At 38.7% G+C, this 26,952-nt stretch overlaps 1 protein-coding gene across 1 annotated transcript; it reads left to right on the top strand.

The window, feature by feature from the left end:
• Nucleotides 1-24,005: 24,005 nt before the first annotated feature.
• LOC128134299 (uncharacterized) lies at nucleotides 24,006-24,957 on the top strand. The gene is made up of 2 exons (XM_052771879.1): nucleotides 24,006-24,255; nucleotides 24,398-24,957. The coding sequence occupies exons 1-2, from the start codon at nucleotides 24,006-24,008 to the stop codon at nucleotides 24,955-24,957; spliced, it is 810 nt and encodes a 269-aa protein (XP_052627839.1).
• Nucleotides 24,958-26,952: the final 1,995 nt, after the last annotated feature.

Genomic DNA, 26,952 nt, shown 5'->3' with positions numbered 1-26,952 from the left:
ATTTTGGATGAGAGGCTGGGAGCCTTCCGTACCGAGATGATGGCTTTACTGGGAGCGTGTACCTTGACATTTCGAGAGTTCAGGACCTGCGGGGCGCCGGATTATCATGGGGCTAGGGACCCCATTACTAGTAGCAGATGGTTGGCTGATGTTGCCAACGCTTTTCGTACGAGCAAGTGTCCCGAGAGGGACAAGGTTAGACTCGCCTCCTGTCTTCTGAAGGACAAAGCGAGGGATTGGTGGGAAGAGATTGGTCATGCCTTGGGGGATGATGCTGTGTTGGACACGATGACTTGGAGCGATTTCTCGACCAGGTTCAGGGCGGAGTTTTCGCCGATTATTGAGGTGCAACAGTTGGCATGGGAGTTTCAGGATTTGACGCAGACCACTGAGAATGTGGCGGAGATCACCGCCAAGTTCAGGGAGAGGGCTCTTCTTATACCGCAGTATGTTGCGGATAAGGAGATGAAGAAGGCTCGATACCATGAGATGTTGAGGGATGACATCAGGGAGTTCGTGAGCAGATCTAGCTGTAAGACGCTGGAAGATATGATTTCTCGGGCTAGGTAAACATAGGTAAACATTGTGTGCATGCTAGGAGCATGGGACAAGTGTTGGAATTCAAGTAAGAAGTTGATTACCCGAAACTACAAATAATGAGTAATCAATATGGTGATAAATAAAAGGTGTTTTATTTATGATCAAAGGGTTGAGGCCATATGGGATTAGTATTATTCTTGTGTTTCACATTTGCATGTTTTGACTTCCAGAATAATTGATTTTATTAAGAATAATCGAATTATTCAAATGGGCCACAGTCGTTCATATGTTGGAAGTAGATATGAATGAAGACTGTCGTGAATTGGTGTGTGGATTGTCTAAAAGAGTATTAGACATAAGCAAATGTTTGCTGCAACGTTCATAACTATTTTGTTAGACTTATCCAAGTGGGAGACTGTTGGATTAGTGTCTAAGTCCATAACTATTTTGGTATGTACTTAACCCGATGGTGCATGGTCCTTTTGGGTTGCCTTCACCAAAACAACTTGATTGGAGAAATAAATAGAGAGAGAGGTTATTATGATTTATTAATATGTTATAAGAACAATATATTAAAGGATAAATCATATTTGTTTAATTAATATTGGTCAATAATTAATTAATAATTAATTTTGTGATCAAGTGTAATTAATTAAGCTAGAGGGACTGAATTGTAATTATGTGATAGTTACAAAATAAGGTAAGAATTATCTTATATATATGGTGGACGAATTTGAAGTGATAATCACTTAGAATTTGACTAGGATAAGGGTTTCTAAGACTTATCTTATGGTTGCTTGGTGGACAAGCAACTAGATAAGGATAAGGACTAAAACCCTAATCTTTACACCTATATAAACCCCCTAAGGCATATGAATTCGTCCAACCCTTCCCAAGAGGTCCTAAGGACGAATTCTAACCTCCCTCCTCTCTCTTTATACCTTCTCCACTTGCTTATGGTGTTTGTAAGCCATTAGAGGAGTGACACTTGTGACTCTAAGCCTTCCAAGGTCAATTCAAGGAGGAATTGGATTGTTATTGCTATATAAAAATCAAGGTATGTTCTTAAACCTAATTACATGTGAATTCTGATTTCCATATGCTAGAATTAGGGTTTATAGTCTTGGATTCAAAGCATGTACAATAGAGAAACCTAGATCCAAGCATTAGGGTTTGTATGAGCACATAGGATGTCTTATGACCAAAACCCATCAGTGGTATCAGAGCCATGATTGGTTTTTATTGTATTGATGCTTGATGTAACTGAAAATCGTGTTTTGGACTCACTGTTTGACCTGAATCGGCGAGTCACTCTTTGGACTCAGCGAGTCAGCCCTACTCGGCGAGTTCCAGAGGGTGACTCGGCGAGTCGGTGCGTCAGACAGTGCTTATCTCGGGATTTCTTGCTGTTTTTTGCTCATGGATAGTTACCTTATCATGTTAGATCAATATTAATCCGATTATATGATATATTTGACAATATTTTTTTGATCTAATTGAAGATATTTATCAATTAATAAGATAATTGTTTCCTTATAAGATAATTGATTAATTATTTTGAGAAAATTGATAAATTGTTTTGCAAGAAATCATTAAATAAATCAAATATCGATAATTATGTGATTAAATGTTAATTTGAATTATTTGTTATTTGATCCTTGTTGTTATGAAAAGTTTCATATTTTGCCCTTTAGGTTTTATAGTTTAAATTTGAACCCAAAAGTTTTGTTGTTTTGAAATTTAAATAGTTAAAACCCTAATGTTTTGAAAAAGGTTTCAAAACTTGCCCTCAACTTTTGGAATTTAAAAGTTGATTAAAAGTTTAATTAGGAATGTTAAATTCTAAAACCCTAGTATTGTTTTGAAAAAAGTTCAAATCACACCCTTATGGTTTTATTAATTAATTAAGGTGTATAATTAAAAGAGGTTTAATAAATCCATAAAAGTTTTGGTTAACAATTTAATTGAATTAAAAGTATAATTGTTAAATTAGACCACCTAATATTTTAAAAGTGTAAAATACACCCTATACTATATATAACATTAAAAGTCTAACATTATATATATGTATGAGTAAAAGTCAGTCTTACCGTTAGTAGGCCTCATTCACGAAGCTGGTCTATAAGGGGTGTTTAAGGAAATTGCCTATAAAATGGCGATTGAATGGGTATCCACTCTTACCCACCGCACTCTTGACTAGTGGAGAGTCGTTAGCCGAACGGGTAGGATAGGACGAAACCTTCCATTATAAGTATAATGAATTATTAAAGTAACTAAATGTTTTATAAAATTCCCAATCTTAGTTACTTAGGCAAAAGTGAATTGATGCAATTCCATGAAATTACACTTTGTGCCCTTGCGAAGACGTTAGTGGAGCGTGTGTGGTTAACCGGCACACTAAATGGGTCTAAGAAAAGGTAGCAAAGGGTGACTCAATGTTTGTCATAGTTCGGTGGAGCGTGTGTGGTTTACCGGCACATCGAATAGGTGACTGTAACATGTGAGTTCACCATGTAAGTTTGCATGGTTATTCACACCCGCTTTGTGATCCTCGGCATCCCAATCACAAACAAAAGGGGCATATCGAGATTTAAACATGCCATTGAAATGTTCAATGAATCTCAAAGGATCTAGGAGTTTTCATAGATTTAAAACTTAAATTCTTTTTCGTTTTTCGTGGTGGAAATTAGTGAATCGTCATTCACTTACCTTCAAATATTCTTCAATTTGGGTTACGGCATCCCTCTCCCGAGTTGTAGAATATTGTGTTGGGTCCTAGCCTTAGTATTTCATTTGGGTGATTTACTAAGGACTCAATCTATCAACTAACTTGAATTTGTTTTTCTCCCATTTTGTAGATGTCAAAGTTCGACAACTATGGTCTTCCCAAATCCCGTGGAACAAGCATTCCACATGAAGATGGTATTCCACGATTCAATTGAGGAACGAGAAATCATGCTTCACTTCTTCCTCCTCCTCCTATTGTTCTCCCCAACACACAAGATCGAAGAATTGAAAGGTTCAATATCACTAAAGCCCTATTGGAAATGAAACATGAAGATGGTAAACCCGTGTGTGCCCACGTTCTAGGAATGAAATCACACATTGATAGGTTGATAATGTTGGGTGTGTCATCCCATATCAGTTGGCTGTAAATTGGGTTTTGCAGTCACTTCCTAAATCATATAATGAGTTCAAAAGAAAGTATTATATGATGGATCATGACGACAACCTCATTGACCTAACTTACATGCTCATTGCTGCTGAATCAGAAATGATTTGGCGAAGCAATGGAGCATATTTGTTGGGAAAGTCAACCGACCATGCTTCCGAGGACGTTCTAGGAGAACCAACCTGTGTTTACTGCCAAAAGAAAGGGCGTTGGATACAAGTCTGCCTAAAGAGCCTGAAGAGTCCAGAAGATGGGAGAGTCAAAGAGTATGGATGCGCTTCAGGTAAAATCCACTATCTAACTCCATTAAGTTCCTATTCATTAATTCTTAATACATAATGTAATAATATTGCATTTGAATGTTTTACAGGATCGGTGAAAAGAAAGGAAGCTTGGTGAAAGAGCAAGATGAATCTAATCACAAGGAATGGATCTTGATCGCATGGACTTGAAGATTAGATTTTGAGCTTATATAGTTATGATAGAGTTGTTAGAAATTCTTCTTTTGAAATACATAGTTTTCAATGGATTTTGCATTGTAAGGACAAATGTTTTCCGCTGCTTTTATAAAATAAATTTTTGTTTGACTTATTTATTTATTTGTTTATTTCCTTGCAATAAAATCATTATGAAAATCGGTGTTTGCATATTTCTACAACAAATGGATATGATTCTCATTTATGGTGTTTATGGAAAAGTCGAGAATTTACCAAATAGGGAGAGTTTCTCATCGCCCAAAGTTTCAATTGGACAGAAATTTGGAATCGCGCAACTTGGTTGCATGATGAATGAGAAATTTCATATTTGGAAATTAGACAAATTCATTGAGAAAATGTCAAGTGAAGGACTAAGAGATCGAGCACACAATGTTTCGTGTTGATCAAGTCCACCATAAGAGTAACAATGATATTCATCATGATTTACTAAAGGTTTAGTAAATATGATTATACTTACAAGATTAAGTGTAATTCTGAATTGATTAAAGGGTTTAGATCAATAGTAGAACGAATAAGAAGAATCAAGTAGGCAGAAAGATAAAAGTTTCTCCATTCTAAGAAGATGGGAGAGTACCTTTTATGCTTTATGATAGGTCTTAATGATTAAGAACCATATCTCAATTGATCCTCTAAGTGAGTCTTAGTATAATTGTATGTCTAAGAAGAGGAATCAAGAATTGAAGAAATGGTTAAATCAAGAAGTCAATCATACTTCGTCCCAATAACAAGTCTTAAAGTTAAGATTGTGACATTGAGTGAAAAGTATTAAGAAGGTTTGTAACATTCATCAAATGTGGAAAGTTGTGATGTCTTGGATAAGACAAAGACCAACTAGGACCAATTTATGAAGAGTTTTGATAAAAGCTACACTAACTCTTGAATATTTGTCAAGAAATGTTTTGACAAGAGAATCGTATATGTCAAGGAGTCAGTGGGAGTCTTAATAGTCTTGAAAGGTTTCAAGAACAAATCAAATAAACCTTATCGATCATCACTAGCACACGAGTTGAGGTTTACAACCTATCGTGTTGACATTATTTTGATTCTATGCCAATCCAATCAAGTTAATTATGCATGTGAGTTCTATGAGTTCTCATTTTGAACGCATAAAAGGCAATGCACCTTAATCAATGAAAGGTACATTGATAGGAAAGGGTGAGCTGCTTAACTACTTGGAAGACATGGTGGGCAGCTATGCTACCATAAAGGCAAGAAATCGAGATCAAGAAATTTCGATCCATAAGAGTTTGAATTTGTCGTAAACTTTGGTTTTGACAAATTCACATGGATAGGAACAAATACACTATTTAAATCTAAGTGTCATAAGACATATTTTAAGAAGATAGTGATTGTGAAATTGCATTCTCGAATTCAATTATGGTTACAACATCCCTTTCCATAATTTGAATTGTGAGGTTTGGCAATTAGTCTTAATTGTTTAGACACACATATGAACTATCGAAGGAAAATGTGTATAAGTTCAAGAAACCTTGATAAAAGATTATCAAAGCACTAAGTATTAGAAACATGAACTTAAGAAACTCAATAAGCATTGTTTTTCTGAAAGTTAAGATGTTTATGAATACATGTCGAAGCTAGTGGGAGCATAAGTGTTATGTTTTACAATAATCATCAAGATAGTGGGAGCATAAAAGTTATGAATGTATGATTATTAAGGAAAGTATTGCAAGGTTAGAAATATTAATTATAGAAAACAAGAGTCATACTTTGCAAAGTCGCAATAGTTGAAGAGTTGTTTTGCTATAATTAAGGGAGAGAATATTATGCTTCATTTCAAATCTAAATGTTTAGGTTGAGAAATGTTAATAAAATTAGTCAAAGGTACAAAGTGTGTTCTTAAAATTTCGATTATGATTACGACATCCCTCTTCACTATTCGAATTTTGAGAACATAGCAAATAAAACATTATGCGTCGTGTCCCATATGCTTCGGGTATAGGATCGATTGCAAATGCTTTAATGTTTGACCATTCTAAAATTTTCCAAATGTCTAGCGCATTTAGAGGGAAAAAGGACAAGAATTGGTTTTGACTAAAACAATTAAACAACTATCAAAGGACAATCCAAAGTTCGACGAGGATTGGTCGATTGTGAGTAGTTGGTAGTATAGTATTGGAAAATATGGAAATGTTTCCATATTGGATGGACCATATCGACATCATTACGAATAGATAAGATTCTATTAAGAATGAGTTGTCATATGGAACATATGGAAGTGTGTCCATATTGGGAATTGAATATTGAGAAATCTATGATTAGATTAGAAACTTCTATGCAAAAGGATGTTCAAAGAATGTACTTTGAGTGAGAGACATCACGTCTACGGAATTGTCTTGTAACAATCTCCGATAGAAGACTTTGTAATATCATTGGCAATAGTCTTTGTGAATTTGGTGCAGTGACATTACGAAAGGATAGTTGCATAGAATGTTAGAATCTAGCATATTCTATAAGTAACAAAGAATTTGATATTCTTTAACTTATGAAAAACGGATTTGGAGTTGTGAAATGAGAAGGATTGGAAATGTGTTCAATGTGATATATTTCACAAAGTAAGAACCATAGGTAAACATTGTGTGCATGCTAGGAGCATGGGACAAGTGTTGGAATTCAAGTAAGAAGTTGATTACCCGAAACTACAAATAATGAGTAATCAATATGGTGATAAATAAAAGGTGTTTTATTTATGCTCAAAGGGTTGAGGCCATATGGGATTAGTATTATTCTTGTGTTTCACATTTGCATGTTTTGACTTCCAGAATAATTGATTTTATTAAGAATAATCGAATTATTCAAACGGGCCACATTTGTTCATATGTTGGAAGTAGATATGAATGAAGACTGTCGTGAATTGGTGTGTGGATTGTCTAAAAGAGTATTAGACATAAGCAAATGTTTGCTGCAACGTTCATGAGTGCTTATGAATGTGATTTGAGCATTGGATTAGACCCACGCTCACTTGGATCACTCCATGGATTGTATCGCGAGTGATTAGTGAGACGATAACATCTTATATTCTTGAAACCGAGGTGTGTGAGTTGTATCTTGCGAATCGGTTGCACATTGATAATATGTAAACGCACCAGTAACTTGGTGTTATAAAACATATTGTTGTGTGTGATTCGGTGCGTGAGTACAAGCAAGCATTGTATCAAAGTTTATCCGTTCCTTTTATTCAAAGTAGGATAAAAGCGATATCTTTGGGCCCCTCGATGGTTTAGTGATGACAAACGTAAATGCTCGGCCGGGCTAGGGCTAATTTGATTTGTTCAATTAGTCAGTCGTCATAAATCGGAAATCGAGATATAGTACAAAGAGAATGATTTGAAATCATATCTCATATGATATCTAGAATGGAGGAATATATGATCCCTTATCTAAGGACACGCGTATCTGATATGATCAGAGTTGACAGCGGCTTTGGAAAGCTATGATTGCAGATCGGGATCCGAAGTCATACGCAGAATAGTTGTTAGACTTATCCAAGTGGGAGACTGTTGGATTAGTGTCTAAGTCCATAACTATTTTGGTATGTACTTGACCCGATGGTGCATGGTCCTTTTGGGTTGCCTTCACCAAAGCAACTTGATTGGAGAAATAAATAGAGAGAGAGGTTATTATGATTTATTAATATGTTATAAGAACAATATATTAAAGGATAAATCATATTTGTTTAATTAATATTGGTCAATAATTAATTAAGAATTAATTTTGTGATCAAGTGTAATTAATTAAACTAGAGGGGCTGAATTGTAATTATGTGATAGTTACAAAATAAGGTAAGAATTATCTTATATATATGGTGGACGAATTTGAAGTGATAATCACTTAGAATTTGACTAGGATAAGGCTTTCTAAGACTTATCTTATGGTTGCTTGGTGGACAAGCAACTAGATAAGGATAAGGACTAAAACCCTAATCTTTACACCTATATAAACCCCCTAAGGCATATGAATTCGTCCAACCCTTCCCAAGAGGTCCTAAGGACGAATTCTAACCTCCCTCCTCTCTCTTTATACCTTCTCCACTTGCTTATGGTGTTTGTAAGCCATTAGAGGAGTGACACTTGTGACTCTAAGCCTTCCAAGGTCAATTCAAGGAGGAATTGGATTGTTATTGCTATATAACAATCAAGGTATATTCTTAAACCTAATTACATGTGAATTCTGATTTCCATATGCTAGAATTAGGGTTTATAGTCTTGGATTCAAAGCTTGTACAATAGAGAAACCTAGATCCAAGCATTAGGGTTTGTATGAGCACATAGGATGTCTTATGACCAAAACCCATCAGTTAGGGGATGTGCTCTATTGAAGAAGGTTTCGAAGGATTCAGTAACTGTAGCATGCTTGGGAGAGTTTTGGTACGTCTCGCTAGTTCGGAGTGGTATAGTGATTGAGATGGATTGGTTAAATCCCTAGCTATGGCGGCCTTGGGTTCCTCAGTAGTTGGGATATGGAATGGTAGCAAAGAGCGGGATCTCTTTTGAGTATTGAGCAGCAAGGGGTGAGCAGGATCGAAGTGGGGGAGAATCCTCCGGGTGTGCCCAAAGAGGAGCGCGCAGACCCAGAATGAGTACGTGACCTCCGAGAAGGAAAAGAAGTAGTTCAGCGTTTGATGGATTGAGGATTCAGGGTTGGGAGTTTGAGAAACTCCCCATCAGTTGGTGCATGTGTTGGTAATGGTTAGTGCGTGATTGGGAATTCAGGTTGTGGATCGCCCGAAGGACTCGAGGGAGTCGGAGTGAGAATCTTGAGAGCTGATGGCACATGGGTGCCTTTGTATTAGCAGTCAGTGGTAGGAGGTGATGTAAGACTACGGGGTAGCCGCAACATTCACTAGCAGTTAGTGGTGGATGTGTTGAAGGACTACGGGGCAGCCGTAGCATTCACTAGCAGTCAACAATGGATGGTGATGTAAGACTATGGGTAAGCCGTATCATTCCTTAGTAGTTTCATTAGCGGAGTTGGGGCGAGGCCCTTATCTCCTAGTGATCAGGTAGGGATAAGGAATGGGTAGTGGATGAGAATGATAGGGAGTTGCCTGTATAGCCCTAGAGAGGTGAGACCTTGGGAGAGGCCGCTCCAGGATATAGTTAGGTGAGACCCGTGGGCGAGGCCCGTATGAGATTAGTAGTGTAGATGAGACCTGGGAGTAGGGTTGCTCAGTAGTATGGTTGGGTGTGACCCGTGGGCGAGGCCTGTGAGTTTAGCAGCACAGGTGGGACCTGGTAGGGACCTTAGAGTCAAGTTAGGGGATCGGGGATCCCAGGTTTGTAGCGCCTGAATGGCATGATAGATTGAGCAGTATGGATGGTCTCAGTTCGTCCAAAGTCAGAAGAGGAGCAACAGAATTGCCAGTCAGTGGCAGTGCGAGTATGCAGCATATGGTGGAATTCAGTTCGTTGATCGTGAGGTGCTCGGCACCAAACCATAGTAGAAAGAAATGCCCAGTGGATACTGGCGATAATGACCTGTACTACTAAGCGGGGGTGATGGAGTTGGTGAATGATAGGGCCTTCACAGTGACAGAAGGATTAGTTGGTTATGGGGGTTTGCCTTGGGAAAGCAAGGAATTGTGCAAGGAAGGAAGGGGTGAACCCCTATAGGTTCAGTGCAGTACTCGGTGAGTACCAGGCGGATTATCGGTTGAGTAAGTTGTGTTTCCAGAATGTTCAGGGTTAGGGTTGACCTGAGATGATTATCCGCAAGGTTTGATGCTAGTCGGAATGATCGGGCGGAAGACCAGCAAAGGAAGGCAGCTACTATCGGAATAATTGGTCGAGTATTGCAGGCAGATCGCAGGCGGTGGGCCATAGCAAACTTCGAGGACGAAGTTTAGTTTAAGTGGGGGAGAGTTGTAACACCCAAAGTTTTGAAGGCCAAGAAAGGAAAGAAAACCTTAATGTTAAGGCGCGACTCGGCGAGTCAGAGCGGGATCCGGGTCGAGGAGTAAGTGACCGACTCGACGAATCGGCCAAGGTGACTCGGCGAGTCTGGTCTGTGCGTGGAAAACCCTAAATTCGGGACTTGGAGCCTATATAAACGTCTTAATCTTCTTCCTAGGGTTCTTTACTGCCTCTTTAGCCCTGGATACCAAACCCTAGCTGTCATATCCATTGATTGAGCCATTTATTGCCTTCAAGAGTGCATTAAGCTTGGAGAAAGAAGAAGAATCTTGAGAGTGCAAGAAGGGGGCTGTAGATCCAGGATTGGGAAGACATTTGTGATCTTTTGGAGGTATAAACTAGTTCCTGGACCCTTTTTGCACCTAGATCTATGTGTGGTTGTTGGGGCTCTTTAGCCATAATGTTATTATTTTGAGTTAGAAGCCGGATCTAGAGTTGCTACTTCAGATCCAAGTGTGTTATGGTCTAGAGAAGCATAAAGTATCAGCCCCCTTGAGTCGATTTTGGAGCCCCTTGTCCTTAAACCCTAGTTTATGGTGGCTTTTTGCCTAGATCTCCCTCTCTACACGTAAAGTTTGCAACTTTACATGGGGAATATGCTTGGGAAGGGTAGATCTACACTTTGGAGTCCATGCATGACTCAAAAGTCCTCTGCATGTATGTAGATCTGAATGGACTCGGCGAGTCCTTCGAGTGGACTCGGCGAGTAGCATGAAGATGAGGAGGAACTCGAAGAGTGGGATGAACAGCTCGTCGAGTCGGATGAAGATGGGCATGAACTCGGCGAGTTGGATGAACAACTCGGCGAGTTGGATGAAGATTTCCTTGTGCTCGGCAAGACTGTTCTTGGACTCGGCGAGTCTGGTCACGTAGCCCCAAACCCTTCGAGTGGAGACTCGAACCAGTGAGTCGGGTGGAGACTCAGCGAGTTGGACAGGTCAGGACTTGGAAATCATTAGACTCGGCGAGTCATAGACTGAATCGGTGAGTCATGTTGCGAATGGAAGGACCCTGAGTATATGAACTCGGCGAGTCAGTATGTGGACTCGGCGAGTAGGGTTGACCTGGAAAGGTTGACTTTGACCAGGACTTTGTCATTGGCAAGAGTTGACTTAGTTGACCTTTGGTGGTCAATTAGACTAAGTGTTATGTTGATATTGGTAGCTCGGGGAGCTAGTGGAGCAGCAGTTTGGAGTCAGTGGTAAGGTAGCGGTCAAAGGGATTAGCAGCAGCAGTTCAGCAGTATCATGTGAGTTTCCCTTTGTATGAATGGGTCTACGACCACAATGCCTGCCCATGTAGTTATGAGTAGAAGACCCGGGGGTTAGCTCTAGGCACAATATACTAGTATGATATTCAGGATGAGGTCCAATGACAGAGGGCGGGTGCCCGAGGAATGGTTTATGTGGTAGTTTATACTTGTTGTCTGTGTGATACTTGTATGTGCCTGGTAGGGAGGTGAGTGTGGGCGAGGTCCCGTATCTCACGAATATCAGAGTGTGGATGGTGTTCCACATCTCAGTAGTAGCCGAGCGGGGGCGAGGCCCAAGTTAAGGAAGGAGTGAGGGTGGGCTGGGCCCGTACCTCACTATCAGCAGGAGTATGGACGAGGTTCCATGACTCATCAGTAGCAGGACAAGGGCAGGGCCCAGAGATAGGCAAGGCCTTAGAACGAGATCCGTTAGTATGTGTTTAGCTTATGTGATATGTTTATATGCTATTATATGTTAGTGGGCGGGGACCTGTGACAGGCGAGGCCTAAGTGAAACAGATCTGTATCCGAGCGGGGCTCGAAGCCAGGCGGGGCCTGGAGCGGCGGGGCCGTTGTAGCGGGTGGGCCCGAGGTAGGGGGCAAGGCCCATGATAGAGGGTGCGGCCCAGTATGTGCAGTATGTGGTTATGCATGGTATGTGGTAGGGTGGGGAACTCACTAAGCTTCGTGCTCACGGTTTTCAGTTTTGGTTTCAGTTACTTCCGGTAGCGGAGGGAAGAGCTCGGGGTGATCGCATGGCACACACCATAGTTTAGACAGCCTGGGAATGTTTACTCTGATAACGAATATTTATTTTGGAAACTAATACTTTGTTTATGTTTTGAAATGATGAATTTGCTTAACGTAATGTTTTATTAAAAGAAATTTTTAGTCTTGAATTTTGGGACGTTACAGATATTGCCAGGAAGAAGGAATCGATTACGAAGAGACATTCGCTCTGGTTGCAAGGTTGGAATCCGTTCGAATATTTCTTGCCTATACTGCACACAAGAAATTTGAGGTCTACCAGATGGATGTGAAGTGTGCCTTTTTGAATGGGGAACTTGAAGAAACTGTGTACGTGGAGCGAACTCCTGGTTTTGTAAATGAAAAGCATCCAAATCACTGCTACATCTTGGATAAGGCAGTTTATGGTCTGAAACAAGCTCCTAGGGCATGGTATGAAACATTAACTAAGTTTTTAAAGATGTCTAAATTAAAACAAGGTTCAGTTGACCCAACCTTCTTTCGTAAAAAGGAAGGTAACCACCTTATGATCGTTCAAATCTATGTCGACGATATCATCTTCGGCTCCACGAATCCTAGCCTAACACGTGAATTTAGGAAGTTGATGGAGACTAAATTTGAAATGAGCTCAATGGGTCCGATTAACTTTTTCCTTGGTTTAAATATTAGACAGGGACCCGAAGGCATCTTTATCAACCTTGAAGCATACACAAAGACTCTCCTTGCCAAATTCGGCATGATGGGAGACTCAAAGGTCAAAGTCCCTATGGCGTTCGACACCAAGCTCACAACATCCTTGGAAAAACCAGTAGTCGACATAACAAAATATCGCCAAATGATTGGTTCCTTGATGTACCTCACAACTAGCAGGCCCGATATAATGTTTTCAGTATCCTATTGTGCCAGTTTTCAAGCAAATCCTCGTGAACCACACATGATGGCAGTGAAGAATATATTCTGGTATTTGAAGCGAACCACCTCTATCGGTCTCTGGTATCCCTCAAACTCATGTTTCTTCGTTCAAGCCTACTCAGATGCAGACTTAGGAGGATGTGGTCTAGACCGAAAAAGCACCACAGGAGGCTGCCAATTCCTAGACGGGAAGTTGGTTAGCTGCCAATCGAAGAAACAAACATGTGTTTCTCTATCTACAGCCGAAGCAGAGTACATTGCAGCCGCCTCCTGCACATCACAAGTGATTTGGATCCAAAGCCAACTCCGGGATTATGGACTCAATATGAAAAATATCTGTTTATATTGCGACTCAGAAAGTGCAATTAGGATCTGTCATAACCCAGTGCAACATTCCAAGACCAAGCATATAGCACTGAGGTATCACTTTATTAAGGATCATGTGGAAGATGGAAACGTTGAAATTCACTTTGTTCAAACCACTGATCAACTGGCCGACATCTTCACCAAAGCCCTTCCTGAAGAAAGTTTCAATAAAATCCTATAAGGCCTAGGAATGATGGAATCGGAGTCAGTACCAAAAACACCTTCACAAAACTAAAAGTTGGAAGCGAAATGAACCAAACGCTCGGTCTATTTCGGGCTCGGTTCACATGGGAACCGAAATGAACCGAACTCTCGGTCTATTTTGGGTTCGGTCCCACTACACTTGTTTTTTCTTATCTCAAAAAGGTGATGTATTTGGTTGTATACTTTTGTACAATTGTTTTGCAAAAATCCAAAAATATTTTTTTGGAACCGAAATGAACTGAGCGTTCGGTCCATTTCTGGTTCGGTTCAAAATTTTTTTGTTTGGTTTGTTTTGTTTTTCTCTTTACAAAAATATCAAAATTCTAAACATATTTTCATTCTTTTGTCTCTACTTCTGTTTATGTTAACAGTTTCTGGAATATCGATGGGGCAGGTCTCATTCTCACTCTTTATACTAGCTAAGTGTCCCAAGAAGCATGTTGCTGCATGTTGTCCAAAGCCTCAACTGATTTTGAATAAAGCCTTATTGACTGGATATATACAAACCTCGTCTTCCCAATTAGGCTGCTAAATTTATTCTAATCATGAGCTACCTTACTCTTTTCTCATATGAGTTAAGAGTTTTCTGCTTGGTCATTCTTTTTATAGCAGAGTTACTTTGGTTTCTTTACAACACCTCAAACTTTTTTCTCCATCATATTTCAGGTCATAAATGTAACCCTTGAGACTCTCAGAAATAACCACTGAGGTTTATGGTTACACAATCTCAGTGTCTATGATCTTAGCTTTGTGTCACTACGTGCTAAGTGAAACCCAAAATTCAATACCCACTATGAATTGACGGTGAACAATTAAATTTGCTCTATCTTTCACCCATGAATTAACGAAACCACCCAAGTGGTTGTACCATGAAATCTCGATTTTTCTTTTTGTGTGATTCTTATGAAATTGTTACACACCATAATATTTCTTCCCATAGAATCCAGTTTTAATTTTTTTTTTTGAGATTTCACACCAAAAATTTCCAACAAGTCACTGAATATAGTCTAAACCTACTTGTTCAATAGACCACATCGGTCTCACAGGTACTTCGTTCGGTTTCGGTCTTATGTTAAGATCCGGAATTCTGAACTGAAGCGAAAGCCACCCTTCTAAGCCTCATCAAAAGATGCCTTTGAACACTTCTTAACAAGTGCTTGATCGTAATTCAACGGGAAACCACACAGACACTTTAAAGTCTCTCTTGACTTTGAAGGAAGACATTCGTGCCCGGGATCCACTATTTTGTGTCTATATTGACATCACAAATTCCCACATAGATGTTGCTTTATTTCTTTATCTTTGAAACTCGATGCACGAAAATCTTTTTTGATTTTCCAAAAGTCTGGCTCGGCTCTCTACATGCTACTTTCCTCTATGTAGCTTCGGTTCTTAATGATATACTCAACAAGGGGATGCTATGGTTTTTCTAAGTCTTTGATTTTATTTAATGATGACAACTCATTTAAAATATATGATGATGACTCAGCCGGGAGATTAAATGTTTCAAGAATTCAAAAAGCGATTTGGTGGGAAGGCATGCTAAACGGAAACGATTTTCTCTCTCATGAGTAATCATCGGGGTTGCAAAATGTCACATTTCAATCAATTCAGGAACCGTTTCGTGTTTCAAGAGGATTTGGGGTGGAATTTTTCTCTTACCTCCATACCCGGTATAAAGGGTTAAACCCTAGTTGTTTTACCTCTTTACTACAACCCAAATTTCTGAGAGCAAACAAAGGCGATTTTTCTCCCACTGTTCATCTTCTTCTTCGAAGCATTCAACAATGACAGATTCCTCCTCTGTTCATGAAACATCCAACATTCCCCCAATCAGACCTCAGCAAAGCTTGGTCATCGACCTCACCCCAATCTCCTATGATGCCTTCATGTATCTCATAGTGGAGTGTCTCAAATACTCTCCACTGGTTCTCGCACTCTCCAAAGTTGAAATTGTGCCTATGGAATGTCTATCCCAGATTTTCTCCACAGCTCACTACGACAAATCCGTTGATCGCATCTACTTCGACATCCTTGACACCAAAACCTCCATCTCAAAGCAGCGTTTTTGCTGGCTTCTAGGGTTTGAACCTGACGAATCGAGGGTTAACCCATATTCGATCTCTGTGGGTCAATCATTCAAAAAGTCATGTCTTCCTCCTCAATGGAACGACTTCTTTACGATTTTGTTCAAAGGTTTATCTGAGAGGAGTGCAGGTTCTGATGGGGCCAGTCATTTGTTCATGACAATTCATTATGGGTTGTACAATGGGATCAACCTCGACTATGGCTCAGTTCTCTGGCAGTAGTTGATTAAAAGCCTCGCCTGTACTTCTCGACACACTGAAATCTTCTATGCAAGGTTCTGGACGCTTGTCACCAAATGGGCAATGGACAAGTATCATGTCCCCACTGTGGCCACTTCTCCACTCTCCTCAATTGGCGTGTTCCACACTACAAAGATCATCGTCACTGATCCCTCCAAGTTCATCTTTGTTGGCTCAATTCCGGAGTCCATGTATGCTTGTGTATCAGCGGAGAGCCGCATCATCAAGACCTACAAGGAGTTTCCTCTTTCAGGTCCGAGAGAGTTGATTGTAGAGATGCTTCAGTCCATTAACGACGCAGACAAACCTGTGTTGGATTAATGTCTATGTCCATAACTATAACTGGTAAGACTTGACCCGACTCGACATGGTCCATTTGGGTTGCATGGCATCATGCATTTGGATAGACTAAAATGAGAGAAATAACACTTAAGGTTTGTTAATATATTATAAGTTCTAATATATTAATAAGGTTATTTAATTATTATTGATCAAGAATTAATTTGGAATTAATTAAGTGATCAAAAGGAGACTAATTAAATATATGGGTTGATTGTGTAAATCATTCATTCTTATATATGTGGGCTTGTGATCCAACATTCCTTATGTTCAACTAAGTCCATGGGGTGACCCATGGATGCTCCATGGAGGTTAAAATCCATGGAGCATAAGGAATGGGTAAAGTCATGAGTTACATGGTGTAACCCTAATAGCCACCATATACAAGAATCCCATGGCTCAAGAAATCGTGCACTATGTGTGAGTGTGAGGGCTAGACGATTTCAAGGAGTGTTCAAGTTTCTCTCAAGCTATTCCAAGTGTATTTGGTGTTGTGTGAACCATTTGAGGTGTCACACTTGGGGCACTAGGCACTCAAGCTTCATGAAGACTTTCTACATTAAAGAGGTACATATTCTATCTTGTTATATTCATTGTTTTGTAAGCTAGATTAGGATAATACCTTGGAAGTTCATATTTGAATGTAAAATAGAGAAAACATAGATCCAAGGTATTTAGGGTTGCATGTACACTTAGGAGTGTTAGAATGCTCAAAACCCAACACATCATGTGAACCATTTGAGGTGTCACACTTGGGGCACTAGGCAGTGAAGCTTCATGAAGACTTTCTACATCAAAGAGATATGTATTCTATCTTGTTATATTCATTGTTTTGTATGCTAGATTAGGATAATACCTTGGAAGTTCATATTTGGATGTATAATAGAGAAAACGTAGATCGAAGGTATTTAGGGTTACATGTACACTAGTAGTGTTAGAATGCTCAAAACCCAACACATCATGTGAACCATTTGAGGTGTCACACTTGGGGCACTAGGCACTCAACCTTCATGAAGACTTTCTACATCAAAGAGGTATGTATTCTATCTTGTTATATTCATTGTTTTGTATGCTAGATTAGGATAATACCCTATAATAGAGAAAACATAGATCCAAGGTATCAGAGCCACGGGTTGTTTTCTGTTATATTGATGCAAATATTTTATTTTCAAAGATGAAAAAAAAGGAAAAAAAAACATGAAGTTTATCAAATTTTAAGATAATTACTTGTTCTTGTGAAAAACTAATTATTTGTAAAATTTGAATAATTTGCTTTATGAGTTGAATTAGGTCAAGTTTAATAAAAGATAAAATGATATGATTATTTTATTAGTTTTAAAAGTTTGATCTAAAAAGTTTTATTTTTTGAAACCTCTGTAAGTTATGGATATGAAAAGGTTTTAAAAAAAATTGATTCAAAGTTTTTATGGAGTTACAAAATTTGGTGTTAATGTTTTAAAGGATTCCATAACTTAAGAATAAGTTATGGATCACCAAATGTTTTTTGTGTTACCTTGTTTTATGAGTGAATTTAGATTAATGAATAAAATTATGTGAAAGTTTGTTTTAATCCGAATTAATCTAAAAGAAGTTCATAAAATGTGTTTAAGTAACTTATAAGTCACATTTATGAATCTTAAAACTCATAAAAGTTGCCATATGTTACAAAATAAAGAGTCTTTTTCCTCATTAAATTGTTTTATGACTCCATAACTTGTCCTCAAGTTATGGATGTTCAAGAGTCACTTCATTAAAATTTTTAAAACTTTAATTAAACTCTTAAGTTGTGAAAATCCAAGAGTTTTGAATAGTTTCAAAACTTGCCCTCAAGTTTTGGAGTTTGTAAAGTTTTCCCCATGAATACTTTAATTCCAAGTTAGCCCTTAGAATTTTAAAAGTTAAAATTCAACCCTTATACTTTATAATATTATAAGTTAATTATATTTATATATATGTATAAGAGTAAAGTTAGTCTTACCATTAGTAGGCCTCATTCACGAAGCCGATCTATAAGGGGGGTATAAGGTTACTACCTATAAAATGGCAGTTTAATGGGTGTCCACTGTCACCCACCACTTCCTTGACCGGTGGAAGGTCGTTAGCCGAACGGGTAGGACAAGGACTAGAATTCTCCCTTCATTAAAAGTATTAATGATAAATACTAAGTAACTAAACTCTTATAAATACCCAATCTTAGTTACTTAGGAAAATGTGAATAAGGTGCTAATCCATGAAATTACACTTTGCACTTTGTTTAAGTCGGTTAGTGGAGCGTGTGAGGTTAACCGGCACACTAACTCGTATTTAACAAGGTAGGCAAAGGGTAACTTAATGTTTATCATAGTATCGATGGAGCGTGTGTGGTTAACCGGCACATCGATTGAGGGGTAAACACTTAAGGGTACCAAGTAATTTGCATGGTTACTTCACACCTTGTTTTGTGATCCTCGGCATCCCAGTCACAAAACCTGAAGGGCACACTCGAATCTCAAACACTTAAGGGTACCAAGTAAAGTTCAATGAATCTCAAAGATCTAGGAGTTTCAAAAACCAATTAAAACCTAATAATACATTTCGTTTATCTTGGTGGAAATTGGTGAATCGTCATTCACCTACCTTCAAATATTTTATAGCTTGGATTACGGCATCCCTCTTTTAAGTTATAAAATAGTTTGTTGGGTCCTGGCCTTAATATTTCATATTGGGTGTCATATTAAGGACTTTAAATCAACTATCTTGAATATCTCCCAAAAAGATGTCTGGTTTAGACGTTTATGATCTTCCTAAATCTCTTGAAACAAGCTTTCCTAAATGAAGATGATGTCCCACGGAAATCATACTTCTTTCACCTACTCCAATTATTCTCCCTAACCCACAAGTTCTTGAAAATTTTAAGGCCACTCAAGCCCTATTGGCAAGCAAAGGTCTATGTGTGATCACATCTTGGAGATTTAGTCACATATTGACAAGCCAGGAGAGTTGGGTGTCAAAGTGTTGAGAAAGTTGGTGCCCCAACTACTTTCTAAGTCACATAGTGAGTTCCTTTGGGACTCCTATGAAACAGACTATGACAAGACCCTTAATGATCTTATCTATTTGCTAAGATCAACTTCCTAAAACTTGTGGACATTGACAATAATGACATTAGATATACAGTAAAGCTCTCTTTTTCCAATGGAAAGGGATCGGCCATAGTCAACTCGGTTGACCAAATGGTAAAGAGAGAGGCTAAGTCTGAGATAGTCCCATTATCAAGGGTCCATAGGTAACTATTGCCAAACGAAGGGGAATTGGTTGCGAAGCTGCCAAATTTACCTAAGGATGTTAAAGTCAATAAGTTTGGCTCTACTTCAGGTAAAGTCCATTGTCTAACTCTATTAAGTGCATGTTGATTCTGATCGCGAAGATGGATTTCAATCGCATGGTTCGGTGATCAGAATTTTGGGCTATTACTTAAGAGTTATGATATTTATATTGCTTAGGAATAGATAACAACAAGGTTTTCATATGGATTGTAAGGATAAGTTTTCCGCAAAGTTTTAAAATAAATGAAAAAGTTTTTGATTTTATTTATTTTAAGTATCCTTACAATGGCATTTGTGAAAAGTTGTTGCTTATAAGATTCCACTGATAGCAATATTGGAAAGTGAATTTGATTCTTTCATTTGTGGTAGTGTATAAATTTACCAAATAAGGAAAGATTCTCATCACCCAAGTTTTAGTTCGATAGAAACTTGGAATCATGCAAGTTGTATAGCAAGATGAATGAGAACTTTCAAGCATTGAAAAAAAATTAAGACTAACTACTTTTTCACATGGATGTGTGAGTCAAGTGAAGGACTAAGGGATCGAGTACACATTCTTGTGCACTGGTTAAGTCCACCACAAAAGATCGATAAGACTATTCGTCATGGTTTACTAAAGCTCAGTAAATATAATTATACTTACAAGCTTAAGTGTAACTCTAAGACATTGAAAAAGGTTCCAATGTACGGCAGAGCGAATAAGAAGAATCAAATTAGGCAGAAGGTTAAAAGTTTCTCAAATCTGAAAAGATGGGAGAGTACTTTAGTATCAGTTTTCTGATCATCTTAATGATTAAGAAACCATAGCACAATTAGTTCTCTAAGGAAATCTTAGTGCATTCTTATGACTAAGACGAGGAATCTTGAATTGTTGAAATGGTTAAATCAAGAAGATGACTCATACTTCATTCCAATACAAGTCTTAGAGTCATACACCAAGATTGTAATTTGAGTGACATGCCTTAAAGAAGGTTTAAAACACTTGTCAATGTAAGAGTTAAAGTTTCCTACTCTTGTACATTTGAAATTGGTAAGTTGTGATGTTTTGGATAAAACAAAGACCAACTAAGGCCAATTATGTGATGTGTTTGTCTTGATTAGAATCCACACTCTCTCTTGGATGTTTGACAAGGTAATCTTATAGGTCAAGAGGACTGTGGGAGTCTTAAAGGTCTTGAAAGTCTCAAGAACTAATCAAGAATAAAACCCGAAGTTCTTCACTAGCACACGACTTGAGGTTTATAACCTATCATGTTGACATATTCTGTGCCCATTCCAGTTAAAGTTGGCTTTGCATATGAGTTTTTAGAGTTCTCAATTGGTTGCACAAAAACTTGGAAGCAATGGCAGGCCCTTGAGCTGCCAGGTGGCAATAAATTAAGATTGAGTTCAATCCATATGAGTTTGGATTTGTCATTATCCTTGTCTTGTGATTATGGTTTTGACAAATTCATATGGGTAGGAACTCATACACCATAAAAATCTAAGTTTCATAAGGTTTCTCTCCGATTCATGAAAATGACGGTGAGGAAACACTTTCACTAAGTAGATTTTAGCTAGATAGCAATTGCGATATTTGCATTCTCAATGTCGTTAGTGGAGTGTGTGTGGTTAACCGGCACACTAACCTGGACTTGTGAGAAGTGGAAAAAAGGTCTAACCATTATGATTACGGCATCCCTCTTCATAATTATTTAGACATACCTATGAGCTATCTATGGGAAGGAGTATGATTTTGATAAAGTTTTATCAAAACAATCTAGTATCAGAAATCTGAACTTTGGAAAGAAAGTCAGCTGATTTCTGAGTACATGTCAAAGCTAGTGGGAGCATAAGTGTCATGCTAATAATCATCATGTTAGTGGGAGCATGATAATTATGATAAGTATTGCAAGTTAGCAATGTTAATTATAGAAAACAAAAGTTTCAATTGGGAAAGAGTTGTTTTGCTATAATTAAGGGAGAGGAAATTATACTTCATCTCAAATCTAAAAGCTTAGATTGAGGTTTTAATCTTATTTAGTCAAGGATATATATATATGAATTTCATGTTGGAATGGCTCAACATAAGACAATTCTGTATATGGGTCCATTATTTGCGTTCTAAAATTCAATTATGATTATGGCATCCCTTTTCGTAATCTAAATTATGAGAACTTGGCAAATAGAAATGGAAATTTTATAGCAAAAGACTAGTTTAGTCTTTATGTGAGACATCATGAATCGTGTCCCATATGCTTCGGATATAGGATCGATTACATGTGCTATATTCATCCTTTCTAAAATTTTCCAAATGCCTGGGGAATTAAGAAGGGAAAAGGTCTAGAATTGGATATGACTAAAAGGATTAATCAATTGTTGAGGATAATCTAAGGTTTACCAAAGATTGGGTGCTCAAGGACAGTTGGAAGTATGGTGATTATTCTGGAAGGACCATATTGACATAATCTGTAAGGAGGCAACTCTTGTTCAGAAGTGATAGTCAAAATGAATATGGAAATGTTTCAAAGTTAGAATTTTCAATCTATATAAGATTAAGGAAACCTAATCCAAGAAGGATGTTTCTAAGGAGTTGATCTCCTTTGGAATACTTTGTAATGCTTGTTGTCAAGTCGCATGAATTTGGAATTTTTGCATTTGCAGTAAGGATTTGGGACTGTGAAAAGAGGATCATTGTAGTTATGTTCAATTGATCTATTTCACAAAGTAAAGATCATAGACAAACATAGTATGCATACTTGGTGTATGATATGACTAGTGTTTAGAAAACATACTGTACATGCTTGGAGCATGGGACAACTATTGTTTTAAATTCAAGAATAAAGTTGATAGCTGAAACAGTATACAATGAATAATGTGTAATCATACGGTGACTTCCATATTGGATTCAATTATTCTTCTGTTGCATTTTGCATGTTTTGACTTCCAGAATAAACTAGGTTATTCTTTCGGAATGACTAAGTTATTCAAACCATCCACAGTCATTCATATGTTGGAAGTAGATATGAATCAAGACTGTCATGGGGTTGCTTGTAGAGGTCTAAGATGTTGGACAAATGGCTACAACACTCATGAGTGCTCATAAGTTCTGAGTATTGGATTCAACCCGCGCTCATTGGAATCACTTCATGGATTTTATCACGAGTGATCATGGGATGATAATATCTTATATTCTTCAAACCTCGAGATATGAGTTGTTACTATGAGTTGGTTGTACATTGATTGCATGAAAAGGCATTCGGTAACTCGATGTTATAAAACGTGCCTTTGTGTATGATTCAACAAGTAGTAGAACAAGCCATATGAGTCGAAGTTTATCCATTCCTTTTACCTTCGGGATAAAAGCAATATCTGTGGGCCCCTCGATGATTTGATGATGAAAAATGGAAGTGCTCGGCCGGGCCAGGACTGATTTGATTTGTTCAATTAGTCAGTCATCATAAATCGGAAATCGGGAAACAACAAATAGACAGAGAAAATGATTATAATCCATGTCTCAGTTCATATGATATCTAGAATGGAGGAATATATGATCCCTTATCTAATGGACAAGTCATTCACAAAGGTCAGAGTTCATCTACAAGGTCAGAGTTCGACAGAAGCTTTTGAGAGCTACGATTGCCAGTCAGTTCTTGAAGTCATACACAATAATAGTTTTAGACTTATCCAAGTGGGAGACTATTGGATTAATGTCTAAGTCCATAACTATAATCGGTAAGACTTGACCCGACCGGGCATGGTCTATTTGGGTTGCATGGCATCATGCATTTGGATAGACTAAAATGAGAGAAATAACACCTAAGGTTTGTGAATATATTATAAGTTCTAATATATTAATAAGGTTATTTAATTAGTATTGATCAAGAATTAATTTGGAATTAATTAACTGATCAAAAGGAGACTAATTAAATATATGGGTTGATTGTGTAAATCATTCATTCTTATATATGTGGGCTTGTGATCCAAGATTTCTTATGTTGAACTAAGTCCATGGGGTGACCCATGGATGCGCCATGGAGGTTAAAATCCATGGAGCATAAGGAATGGGTAAAGTCATGAGTTACATGGTGTAACCCTAATAGCCACCATATACAAGAATCCCATGGCTCAAGAAATCGTGCACTATGTGTGAGTGTGAGGGCTAGATGATTTCAAGGAGTGTTCAAGTTTCTCTCAAGTTATTCCCAGTGTATTTGGTGTTGTGTGAACCATTTGAGGTGTCACACTTGGGGCACTAGGCACTCAAGCTTCATGAATACTTTCTACATCGAAGAGGTATGTATTCTATCTTGTTATATTCATTGTGTTGTATGCTAGATTAGGATAATACCTTGGAAGTTCATATTTGCATGTATAATAGAGGAAACATAGATCCAAGGTATTTAGGGTTGCATGTACACTTAGGAGTGTTAGAATGCTCCAAACCCAACAACCTGCTACCAGGGGCAAGAAACCAGAGAAAGGGAAAGGAAAGAAAGTGGTCAAAGGGGCGAAAGGCCCTACTCCTAAGAAGAGAAAATCATCAAAGGCAGACCAATCACCTCCACCGAAGAAGAAGAAGAAAACACAACCTAAAAGAAAACTTATTCTTGCTTCTTCATCAATCGAATCAGAGGATGAAAGTTCAGACTCAGTGGAGACGGTTCGTGGCGACTCTCCTCCCCGTTCTCCTTACATGAGGTACCAGTCACAACCGAACCTGTCTCTTCTCCACCTATCACTATCTCTACTTCCATTCCCCCATAACTTCCTCTACTTATATTCCACCCACATCTATTCCTATACCACCTCCCATTTTCTCTAAAGCCACAAAAACCACAACCACTGGAGTTGGAACCAACGTATCTGATACGGGGGATCGTACTTCAGCACCCGAAGACACACCTATAACCGAACCCACTTCCATACCCGAACCTACTCTCACAAGCAAACCTCCACCATCGCCTTTATCTCCCAATCACTCAGCCGAAACCGAGACATTTTTAGGAGGGGAAGATATGACTTTCGATTCAGTTTACTATAGTTCTTACCAGGTTCAGAGCGATGATGATGATGATGATGCTCCTGTCACCAAAAAGCACATCAAGGAACATCATGAGAAGATTGATAATCTCGTCGCTTCTTCCTCCTCCTCTTGGTCCCATATCACGGAAGCTGCCATTCAGGGGATGGTCGAAACTTTCACCAAGGCACATGAAGCCTCCATCAACTCTGCTATTGTTGCTATAGATGCATCAAAAAGGCTTGTGCTGCTGCGACCGAAAAAGTCGAAAAACTATTTCGAGATGCTACCCACTTTTTGGAGTATTTGCAGGGGGCAGCCGAATCTAATGCATCGAAGATCAATTCGGTTGTTTAGAAGCTGACTACTTCCTTTGAAAGAGAACAACACCACTTCACTAGTCTTCGTTAGACCCTTGCAGCTGACAACAAATCCTTCCAGACAACTGTTGAGGATCACCTAACCAAGCTCCAAGAAGACCTTGCCACGGAAAATTCTGTGATGGATGCGCTTGCACGCAAAACAAATGCGCTAAAAATCAAGAGTCTTCAACTTTCCCAAACTGAAAAGGAGGTTGATTCTCTTCGGTCCGAGCGTGCTGTGATTAAGAGTTGTGTTTCAGATGTCTACGGAGCCCTCTCGAACATCATTGAAGCACATGACCCGATTCTCAACTACTCAGTGAGGCGAACTCTTGCTGAGAAACTTGCTCCTGCCCTTGCCATGCTTTGAAAAATTGAGGGGCTTCTTGAGCAAGTGGTCCATCCAAAACAAGGGGGAGAAGGAGCTTCAAAGGGCAGTAATCAATCTCAACCTCCTCCTGTTTCCACAACTCAATCCCAACCGCCTCCAATTTCTTCATCAGTTCCAACTAAAGCAACTGAACCAGCAACAACTGGTCATGCATCAGGTTTGGGTGCTCAAGACAAAGGCAAAAAGGTTGTCAATGACAGTGATGGAGACGAAGGAAAAAAAACCATTGCTGATATTTTGAAGAAACAGGCCATGGAAAAGGAACTGGACATGAATGCTCGGATTGCTAGGGAGGCCAAAGCAAATGAAAGGAGGATGAAGGAGGCTAATGATCTCCTTGAAAGTCGAAAAACCCTATTACCTCCATGGACTCTTGAGAAGCTTGTCAAAGAAGCTATCGAGTCCCCCAGCATCCTCTGGCTTGAACCTGTGATCTCTTTGGACAGGACTAATTCTGTTGAGTCACAATTCGACATGCCCTTGACCCGAAAGGCATTTATCTTTCATGCGTTTTCCCACATAGCTGAAGTCCCTCATCCTCACCCGAAGGTTGATAGGGATCTTATTGATTTCTATCTGAGGTTTGCTCAGCCTCAGTATCAGACGTGGAGTGCACAAAAAATTGTCAATGTTCGGGTCCTCAAACCCTTTCGGGAGGGTAACTTCACGAACGTCAGATTCAAAGTCTTGAGGGGGTCAGAAAAAGCCGAACATGCCATTTCTCTCGCTAATCTTCCTAACCTAAATCCTCACGATTGGATCATCCTGCATAACATCCTTCTCACCAATGAAACTGAATATGGGCCAATCATAGATCACTTCAAGAGGATGTTGGTTTGTTATATCATGGAGGTTGCCAAGATGGATCAGGAAATCACTAATGTACTTAGATAGAAGCCCACCATCTCCCCAGTTGGTTCTGCAAGTGATCTGAATAAAATTCAGATGGGGAGGATTATTCCGAAGCGAAACTCGGTTATGTTCACCAGGAAAGAAGGCCAAAAATGCCTATTCACTTTGGCTGACAAACATCTTTACACCACTTCGTGTCTTGAGCATGTTCTGGGGATCATCAATCGGTGTAAGCAAAATTCTGAAGGTGATAAGAAATACTTCAATGACATGGTCCACTGGTATATTCATTTCCGACAAACTATTCTTTCCCTCATTCCTTTCCTGTTCAAAACCACAGAGAAGGTTGATGCAGCAGGATCTAGTTGATGGGTTTTGGTCATAAGACATCCTATGTGCTCATACAAACCCTAATGCTTGGATCTAGGTTTCTCTATTGTACATGCTTTGAATCCAAGACTATAAACCCTAATTCTAGCATATGGAAATCAATATTAACATATAATTAGGTTTAAGATATTACCTTGATTGTTATGTAGTAATAACAATTCCAATTCCTCCTTGAATTGACTTTGGAAGGCTTAGAGTCACAAGTGTCACTCCTCTAATGGCTTACAAACACCAAGAGCAAATGGAGAAGGTATAAAGAGAGAGGAGAGAGGTAGGAATTCGTCCTTAGGACTTCGTGGGAAGGCTTAGACGAATTCATGAGCCTTAGGGGGTTTATATAGGTGTAAAGATTAGGGTTTTAGTC

This window comes from Lactuca sativa, chromosome 5, assembly GCF_002870075.4.
Source record: "Lactuca sativa cultivar Salinas chromosome 5, Lsat_Salinas_v11, whole genome shotgun sequence".
Taxonomy (NCBI): domain Eukaryota; kingdom Viridiplantae; phylum Streptophyta; class Magnoliopsida; order Asterales; family Asteraceae; genus Lactuca; species Lactuca sativa.
Note: the sequence above shows the minus strand (reverse complement) of the source record. Positions and strands in the feature narration are given on the sequence as shown.

Bases quoted from the DNA above. Each gene is read 5' to 3' on its own strand.
- LOC128134299 (XM_052771879.1), top strand. From the start codon at position 24,006: ATGCTCCAAACCCAACAACCTGCTACCAGGGGCAAGAAACCAGAGAAA. The intron at 24,256-24,397 runs GTTCTCCTTACA...TTTTCTCTAAAG, and splicing joins TCGTGGCGACTCTCCTCCCC to CCACAAAAACCACAACCACT.